This window comes from Ceratina calcarata, unplaced genomic scaffold, assembly GCF_001652005.2.
Source record: "Ceratina calcarata isolate Rehan_Ccalc_2016 unplaced genomic scaffold, ASM165200v1 scaffold557.2, whole genome shotgun sequence".
Lineage (NCBI taxonomy): Eukaryota > Metazoa > Arthropoda > Insecta > Hymenoptera > Apidae > Ceratina > Ceratina calcarata.
Window position 1 is genome coordinate 614,645 of NW_017176762.1, and position 10,016 is coordinate 624,660.

Genomic DNA, 10,016 nt, shown 5'->3' on the forward strand with positions numbered 1-10,016 from the left:
ATATAATAATTGCCAGTTAACAATTTCAACAAGAAGTCTGTATTTTGTTACAGATTGAACAGACAACGACCAAGATGTTTTATTATTTACTAATCAATCGTCTCACGTTTTTCTTAACATCCTCAGATCGTTAGAACAGAAATAACTGTAGCATATCTCGTTTCACTACATCTTGTCACGATATCTTATTCTATTTTTCGCAAAGTGTTCCGAGACTCGCGTAGGCGGTCCGAGTTCGGAAAATTTCAAGGGACAGACCAAGCGATAGAGACAGAAAGATAAGCGAGCAAGAGAGAGAGAGAGAAAGAGGGCGAGAGGTCGGTTCAATCCACCGCGGCCCCGGTTCTCTAACGCAGGAATAAAACCGCACCCGTTCGATACCGGTTTACGCTATCTCTGATAAAGCCGAATCGCGTACACACAGATCGGTCAGAAGCGCGAGTTTCCGTCCGATTTTCCGAGAGTTCGGCGAACCTGCGGTTTCCATTTACCCGCATCCGCTTCTCTGTCCCACCGACGCGACGCACCGGTCATTCTCTACCTGTATAAACGAGAACCTCCATGAAACGCCTCTGTATTTTTTTTTTTTCTTTTGCTCGATAAACGATTAGGCCATCGTTTTTATAATCCGGATTGTACAGGAATTTTAGACCCGAAGCAAATAAATATGGTTGCAAAAATATAATTCATCCACTGTTTTCTATTTTGATACAATTTAGAATGGATCCAATGTATATCTCGGTTTAGCCTTTCTTTGGCCGGCACTAAGGATCGGATTCGGTCAGCGACTATATTTCTATGCACAGTATGTTTGCTGCTTTGCACAATACACAGTAAATCTGATTATTCTATGCAGTTATCCTAGTTGATAATTTGAATATCTAGATTCCAAAGCTTAGGACGATGAAACTAATCCCAGTTATCAGATTATTCGCTACTCGATACGGATATCCGATATTTCACATTAGACGTACTTTAATTCCTCATCAACTCTGGTAACCTGTTATCCCGTTTCGCAGTATCTTACGAGGTTAAGCGGAAGCCGCGTTCGAATTTAATCGCTCTTCCCACCGTCGCAACGGAGAGAAATGATCTCGGTGGAACGTAGACGCGGTACGTATGTGCGAGGTGTGGGCGTCGCGAAGCGTGCCAGTCGCAAAAGGGGTTGAAAAAAGACGGTGAGGAAGAGAAAAGAGTCGCGAGACGCCATCCTTGAACTAGGTCGCGTAGCGTATCCTGCAAATATCGCTGCCTCGTCGACGACAAATACCGTCGACTCCTCATGAATTGCAAATTCGCGAGCGTTTCTATTTTTATTTTTTATTTTTTTATCTGCGTTCACGTTCAGTATGTGCCAGTATGGTCGAATTTCTTCTGCAGGATAACGTTCACCGGCGAACAGAACTGATTTAGTAAATAAAAAAAAACAATGAAAATTACACGACCGTATTTTGTATATGTCTTCATAACGCAATTCAATAATCATTCAATTCACAACGAAAAGACAATCAGTCTGGTTTATGAAAAAACAGTTGGCACAAGACGAACGTCGATACATCCTTTAAACAAAATCGGACAGGATATATTTTTACACAAATTTTTCTCAATACATTCAACTATTTATAGAATCGATACTTGAAATATTTATGGTTCATCATCGATAACGAGATTATTGAATCTCGGTCGTAAAGTTGTTTTCTTGATGCGATGCCATTTTCATCGATCGCAGCGTTAATATCGCGAAGACCCGATAATCGCGCGATCGATTTCATCGGCTTCCTCGAGTTTCGACGACGCGACTCGGTGCAGATTCTCCAAGGAGCTGGCTACCGGTGTAATCGAATATCCCGTTCTCTAGTGCGGAAATAGCGGTGGCCTCGCGCAAGGATTCACCTTGGTTTCGTTTCCGTGTATCCTTTGTCCGGGGTTTCTTTTCCGGTGTTCGGTGACCATCGTTAAAAGTCCGATCGCGAGCGACGATTCGAAACAGGGTCAGGCGAATTTTCTGACCGTCTCGACTTCACTATTTTTCAGGTCTTGCTCAGCGGTCGTGAAGGAAGGACGGTTGGTAATTTCGAGGGAGGTAAATTGGAACGATGTTAGCGAGGGTGGCGAGAAGGAGCTCAAAGAGATCGCGTTAAAGTCCTGGCCAAGTTTCCCTTAAAGTATTTATCGAGGAAAAAAGAGTGCCAAAGAACTGTGGGCGAAGTTGCCGGAAAGTGAGAACGCGCGAGGGAAACGAAGAGGCGCAACGCCGACGAAGGAGGGGTGAGAGTGGAGTGGAGCGGGAAGGAAAGAAGCCGACGGACCGGGGAGAACGTGAAAGAGGCAAGAGGAGAGGAAGAATGAGAAGCGACGTTGGGCGAGAAAGGAGAGGATCGTGGTAGGCGGACAAGAGTTACCTTTGAATCATTGATAAATTGACAGATTGTTTCATTAATTTGTCGATAGCCGTTCCTGAGCTTGACATTTATCAACCATAAGTTCGACAGCTGCTTCTTTTCGACCATTGCAAAATCTCGCATCATTTCATCGAACGCAAATATTCTGAAACGTTGAAACGTTATTTCAATTTATTTTCTGAATTTAGCCGTTTTGAAATTAGAAATTAAATTTGTTCCACGATCAAATACGAATTGATATAAAGAATCGTGTTTGGACCAATGATTAAGAAATGCAATGATTAGGGGAAAATAAGTCGAGGTCGTATGGAAATGAGACGTAACGTGTCGATGATTCGAAGGTAACCCGGCGAAGAGTGGATCTCGGGGGTTGATCGGGGTCGATCGGTCGGTGTGATGGTCTCGGGGTGGTGTCCGTGCGTGCCGATCGGCCGGCGGGAATCATCGGCCCAGCAGCAGTCGGCCTCCTCCTCCTCATCGAGGAGTTTCGGTAACGACGGTGCACCGTTCACCGTCAGCGCGGCCACCGACCGCGCAGAGATGGTACAGATGTTTTACTACGAGAACCGCGGCAAGTGCTGCAAGAAGTTACTTCGATACAACGGTTACCCGAACAAGGTGAGCGAATAATTACTCTACTCCTAACACAGTTTACTTTTGTCGTAGCGAAAGTCTGTACAATAAATTCTCTGTCATTTTTTACCGTAAACTTGTTACTATGAGTGGAACACATTTTGTACCGAAAGAATTGACCTTTCGCGACGTCGGAGTTCAGTTGACCTAAATTATCCGACTTTATCCTTCTTCCCTTGGTTCTTCCGATTGGACGAACCCATCGACACCGTCCAGAGCACGTCCGAGACGAAATATCTTGGATATCTCTCACAATCAGCTCGAGATAAAGACAAAGGGCGAAAGGGGATGGCCGTTTCTCGCGAATGAACGTTTTACGGTGCTCGAGAGGAGTTCTCGGCGTTCGGAGAACGGGGAAAGAACGGTTTCCAAGTTCACGGCAAGGGAGAGGGAACAGTACCAAGTATCCAAAAGCCCCCGGGGAAATAAATCGATTCGCTATCTGAATAGCCATTATGCGGACGTGGTTTGGGGGCAGAGGGGGGCTGGGAATGGGTAAGTTGGAACGTTGGCTCGTCTGTAGCTGCAGCCAAACCTCGGTATACGCTCGGAGAACTTGGAAGACTCGGAAGAACGAAAGGGGATGCGAGGAAGAGAGAGAAAAAGGACGAGCGAGTCGATGGCTTGCCTTATCCTAGAACTGGGCTAATGCTTCAGAGTTTCCGAACTCGTATCGGGCAGGAATTTTCTTTCAATAACCGAGTTATTATTCATCCAGGCCGTTTATTACTCGCTCCCTCCCTTTCACGTCCCGCCCGCTTCATTCTTAACTTTTCGTTTCGCACATCACAATACGTTGCTAATCTAATATAAAATCAAGCTATCAAAAGCGGTATACGTATAACGTATACGTAGAAACGTGTGTGCAATCAAGTAGCTGTATGATTAAATTTACTCGCGTCAAATCAAGCACGATGTGTATCATTTTCCAATAATGATGGCCTGCAGCCTTTGACGTCGCCCGGATTTTCATGCATATTAAATGTCGTGATAGCAATTTTATTAAGAAGCATCGTGGCTTATTTCCCATTAAAATGCATCGAATAGAATCCATAATACAAATCCACATATGCAACTTAAATACGTGGATATCTTCTACAAAAATTGATTCATCGGCTAAAATAGTAAAAAAAATATTCGAACATATGCCAGGCTATATGAATCTGTTTCAAAGACTTCAGATGCTGAATCAGTACTTGGAACATCATGTATCATGTAGCCCCTTCGGTTCTGAAAACCTTCTATTGGTTTTATAGTAGGGTTTTATAGTCGCACAGTAGGTCGAATTTTTCCTCCGGGAACGCAGACCCGATCTTTGATCGCTCTTAAAATATTGCGTCGGAGCCCGTAGAAAAAAGGCTTACCGTTCGCGATGTTATCTGGCCGACGGTTTTCCACCCTCGCCTCGGAACCTTCCCCTTGGTCTCGGCCGTCGCGGGCCACTAAATTTCGTTTTCACGTACGCGGATTATCCGTTCTCTAGTTTGTAATCCGTAATCCTACGCGGATGGTTATTCCGCCTAGACGAACCTTTTGAATATGGATGAGTACGATGCTGCCGGATGATTGCGTTGCCCGCGTGCCGTATTAAACTTATCGTCCATCTTTCACCAGTGCGATTCTGACGGTCTTTCGACGATCTCTATAAGTGTAACGAAACGTTCCCGCGATTAAAACTGACTTCGGTGGGTTTACTCGTTGAGCTCTTTAGTCGTTGTTCATGAAATCCTACCAAATTCAGAGAAGAGAAAGATTTGCAAAAAAATGGGATTGCATATAAATACAGCGTAAAATCGGAGAAAAATACGGGGTTGCGTAGGCAAAACTCTACTATAGGAACGTCCACGGAAAGAAGCATTGTCTAAAATCTACGCGAATGAATGGTCTGCAAGGTGCGCGAGGACCTCTTCGGCTTTCAGTGTCGCAGACGTTCTTTATGTCGGCGCGATTAAAGATATCCCGGATGAAAAGGGGGTTCGTTTCCAGCGCGGCAGCTTTCTCTTCTCTGTTAACGCGCGAGCCAACGCGAAAGGGAAAGAAAAAAGGTAGAACTGGAATACGAGAAGGCAGGAGCGGAGAGAAAAGGGGAAAGCTCGGCGAAGAAAAAGTTGTGGCTTCGCCGCGAAAGCTATTGCCCTCGTTTATCTATTCACCGGGCCTTCCTCTCCCCTTTCGTGCCTAATCTTGGAGAAGCCCTTGCTAGGTTTTTCCCAGTTCCCATGCGTCTCCTCGCGTTGCTCTGTTTTCGAAAACGAGCCGAGGCTCCGGTTCGCGCTTTCGCGCGAATGATAAACGAGCAACGAGTTTCTCCGGGGCTCCGTGCAGCTCCGTTCGAGTTTATTTCGTTCGTAGTCAGAGAGCGGAACGAAAATATCGATTTTTCATCGTCGTTTAATAATTTCAGTAGAACTAACCGCCCCTTTTCTTCAATTCATTATTTTTTATTTCATTTACGTTCGTAAACCCGTATTGCCGTTCGTTTTTTTCTCAAGATGGTTACAAGTACTCTAATTAGGAAATCACGAATTCCACTTGATTTTTGTATATCGTTATGAGCGTTTTACATAATTTAAAATTTACCTTGATGCAGATAAATATTTGTACTGCACGCAGTTAGTTTTCGGATCCTTGGGTGCAGAATTGCAGTATAGGGGATGAAGTGAACGGTATCTATCCGAGTACGTGGAAACAACGCGGTATCGGGATCCGTGAAACCGGTAGAATCGTAGAGAGATTGGTTTGTTCTCTAGCCAAGGGAAAGTAGCGATAACAGACGAACCCGGGAAAGGTTGAGTGAAAGAAACAACATCTTTTCTTGTTCCTTTCTTGGGATTCCGACCTTTTATATGGTAGACAATAGAATAAAAGACTTGAAATTGGCTTTCATTTACGAGTTACAATCTCTATAAACGCACAGATCATCATTTGAGCAGACGTCAGAAATCTCAATTATTATCGAATGAATTCTTTTATGTATCATAAAACAATATGAAGTGCAGAATGTATAGCGTTAAGGAAGATATCAGGATAGTGACAGACACATACACTTGGCGAATCGATTAAATTCTATTGTTCACGATGACACTGCGTTTAGCGAGGAGGGAGAAATCGGTAGTAAGCGTTTTGCATACTCTTCCATTTGAAAAACTGCGTTGTTCGACTTGCCTTACACGTTGGTGGATCGATCGCGATGGCGAGAAAGGCATCGCGACAAAGCGCCCGTCGCTACCGGATGATATCCGCTCTATTCCGTGACGAAATAAAGCGCGCGCGAATGGTAGTGCGATTAGGCGGAGATGCGTGAGCGAGGAAATCGGAGAGCGACCGAGCGAGCTGAAACCGAGAGGAAGAGCGAGAGAGAATGAATAGATGGACAGGGTGAAAAGGGGTAGGGAGGAGGACTCGGAGCGATGGCAGGCAGGCAGGAGCAAGAACGGGAACCGAATGAGAGCGGCGCCTACGGGTCGGGGGTGGCGGTTGCAGGGAGGCGGAATCCGGAGGTTAGGACGGAGGGAGCGACAGAGAGGGTGGATGGGAAGGATGTGGAGCGAGGAAACGGGGAACGGGCTAAGGGTAGGAGCAAGAGAGAGGAGACCGTTGGGAGGAGGGGGGATCGGGGGTGAGCAGGGGGAATCGCGGAAAAGAGGCAAGAGGGTGGTTATTCCAGGCTCTGCACCCCCGTGGCTGTCCCAGCGTATCGCCATGGCAACCGACCCTGAAACACCCTGCGGCCGTCGCACCATCGGAGCTTTGCTTTCCGATGATAGTAATAATGTATCCTCGCTTTCATTGATGTAGGTCGCAGGACGTTACCGATGAAACGTCGCTCCTTCTTCTGTCGTGTTCGCGTTCGCTCTCCCTGGTCACAGGCACCAATAATTACACTGGCCGTTCGCTGCGGAAATTCTTCGCCACAGTACGCACTAGGATTCGAGTCAACATACCGAGGCATGATTCCAAAATCGTTGCAACAAATTATGGGCAATTATAAGAGTTCATGCGTAATTATGAAGTGCATTGGGGTTGTATTTAAATCACCGCCTTCCGATATTTCGTCGACGACTGTCTCGAATCCTGGTCACAAAAAAAAGCGACATCGAAACCGTATTTGAATAAAATATTAATTTCACTATAAAAAGAATTTCAGTTAATCTACTCAATTCTCCAATTGACATTTGAAGTTAAAAGGTATCGCAATTAACGACTGAAGCATAATCGTTAATCGTTGATGACAGTTTTAGCCAACTCTGTCGCTCGCAAATAAGCGCATTAGAAGTTGAGCAAGAAGAAATGAAAACAGAGTCGGGAAGACGTGTTTGTCGCGGCGGCGCGACGAATGGCGTCGTACTTTTTAATCGGCGCCACTTGTTTCTAACGACCCTCCTTTGTTTTCGAGTCTCTACATACTACAACCCCTATACGATATTCCTAACTCGTGGTTCCGTCACTCGTCTATTCCGTCTCGCTAACCGTTTCCTGTCACTCGTCAGTCGTTACTCGTTAACGTTACCCGCTTCTCGTTAACCGCGAGTCAACGTCGTCTTTAACCCAATCCCTTCAACGTCGGAGCTATAGTATCGTGGTCAGTGATGTATAAAAGTACTTGCTTGTGTAATATAATACATATTCGGAATTTTGTAACTGTAGAAGATGTTAATTAAATTTGATCCTTTGTAGAAAGCGCACATATTTCGTAACGTGAAAATAATATCAAATGGTATGAGATATTCCATGTAATATAATGTGACTGATTATTATTAAACAAAAGCAGAATGTTTAAATAATCTGGTATTCCCGAAGAAATGCGATCTAAAATAATGCTTTATTCAGAAATTCTGAATGCTGCTAATTCATCAAATATACCAAAGAACTTTATTTCTTATAATAATATAATTTGTACAGAACAGGAACAACCTGAACTATTACTTACCTTTTCAAAGGAAGAATGATAACAACAATTAGTTGATGAATCCTAGTGATATGTAATAGATTGTACTTTTTTGAGAGAGAATTCTCTACCGCATTCGCACCAGGTAGAGAGAAATACGAACTCTGGTTACGAATCAACCGTTGTTTCGAGAACGAAGCAGCTGTGACGTTACGATGCTTTGTTTCCGACACTCGGATTTTCGATACAGCAGCTTGTAAAAAATAAAACCTCTCGTACACCAATAGTCTTTGTATCGCAAAGTTAAAAGGATTCAAGGCCCAGCAATGCTCTTATGCCTCTATACTCGTTTTTTAATAAATGTAGACAAATATTATGCAATTGTTTGGCTTGACTCATTTGTCAATCGATATTTTACGTGAACTTTAATTATAAAATCATTCGCATCAGCGACAGGCCTGAGTGAAGCTCAGATCGTTAAGCTTCGCCCGAGTAGCTGTCCAAAGCGTAATTTAAACGCTAACGAGTCGTCGATGCGCACCGCGTAATTGCTTCGGCGTACAAAGTTTTTTACGTCGCCTGGGTCAACAGTCCGGTGTTTTTCACGGGGTCGAAACGGACCAGCACGGCACGACGACGCGGCGACTTCTCGGTCACGAGCTACGCGCGACGGTAATGGGCAATCGGGATCCTAAGCGTTGACCTATTTAGAGTTTAGCCGTGTAGCTTAGCGTAGAAACCGTGTTTCGGGTGGGAGCAATTTATCGGGTCGCAAATGAAAGACTACGGGGGAAACTGGATGGAAAGGAGCTGAGGCGCGTTCCAATTTAAGGGGGAAGGTAAATATCAAAGGGATCGATCGGAATCGAGTCGGGACACGCTCTACCTCCGTCCTTCTCTCTTTATCTATGTGACTTGAGGCTTTCAAGTCACCTCCGAAGATTGACCCTCTTTTCGAGGGGTGGAGATTCGTTCACCGGCGGAAAGTAGCTGACGGAATCTCCGGCGCGGCTGCGAGTTTATTAAGTCGAAGATAAAGGGATAGGGAAACGTTCGACGAGTCTATAGTCAAATTTTCTTGCCGAAGTAGGTCGATCAACGGATGTTGCAATTTATTAGGTCATACTATGTACATTGCTAATGCTCTATAATCTTCGTTATTTCAAATAAAATAATTCATTCACTAAAATTACTCATTAGACTGGATTTTATACATTTACGCGAAAGTTCAATGTGCGGAATGTGTGTGTAATGTACGAAATCGTATAGAACATCAAAAGCTAAATACCTCTTTCAATGCTTAAACGATAAAAACACACGTTTTTTAAATGTTGTATTCTGCATAAAAACCCTTAGCCTATCAATCATTTATTCATTTTTTTCTACATTGTAAACGTAATATCATTTCTCTGATTTCCTCCAATCCCCTTTTAATGTATTTTCTCATTTAACTCTTGTTTTTATTTTTAGCCTGCCTTTTATAAGGCAATTTCGTATTTCATCCTTAATGTTTCTGAAAAATTTACGTCATTTATGAACCCGATGGATGCAAAAATTGGAAAACCGTAAAAGACTTACCAGAGTTTACCTCGTGAATCAACGGCTTCGGAGGGTAGATGAAACAGAGGGGATCGTTTCGTTGAACGAGCCCATTACGCGTGCAAGATTAAGCCCATCGTATCTAATTAGGTCTGCACGGTGGCAGGTGTAAAGTATTGCTGACCGTACCTTCTCCCCGTGCCCACGATTTCTAGGATTTCGTACAGAGCCGGTTTTAATCTAACTTGCATCCGTGTAAGTACGCTCGCGTATCTGTACAGCCTCACTACTCCAAATGGTATTATTTATGTATAGCGTGGTACAAGACATTTCGGTACTTGATACTAAAATTTATTGCCGTTGAAATGCAACATAGAACCCTTGATGCCCCATCGTGTCTCATTAAACAGCATAATATACAGGGCGAAACAGTATGAAATTAAAGTTTCTCAGTAGTCATTGATTTCATTATAAAGCCTAATAAAAATACATTTTCACTTCTCAGAATATATTCATTTAAGTATGTATACAGTCTATCCCAAAAGTTTATGTAC

The 10,016-nt window shown here is 43.9% G+C and overlaps 2 protein-coding genes across 2 annotated transcripts in view; one reads left to right on the forward strand and one right to left on the reverse strand.

The window, feature by feature from the left end:
- Window positions 1–10,016, reverse strand: part of LOC113464844 (uncharacterized) — a 31,879-nt gene that overhangs the window by 5,571 nt on the left and 16,292 nt on the right. The gene's annotated exons all lie outside the window — the stretch shown is intronic.
- The window catches only part of LOC108629269 (uncharacterized), a 26,058-nt gene that overhangs the window by 3,553 nt on the left and 12,489 nt on the right, over window positions 1–10,016 (forward strand). The window contains exons 2-3 of the mRNA XM_018031841.2: window positions 2,035–2,383; window positions 2,744–3,020. Of these exons, the coding sequence (XP_017887330.1) occupies window positions 2,799–3,020 (222 nt within the window). The 5' untranslated portion in view covers window positions 2,035–2,383; window positions 2,744–2,798. The remainder of the gene's footprint in view (window positions 1–2,034; window positions 2,384–2,743; window positions 3,021–10,016) is intronic.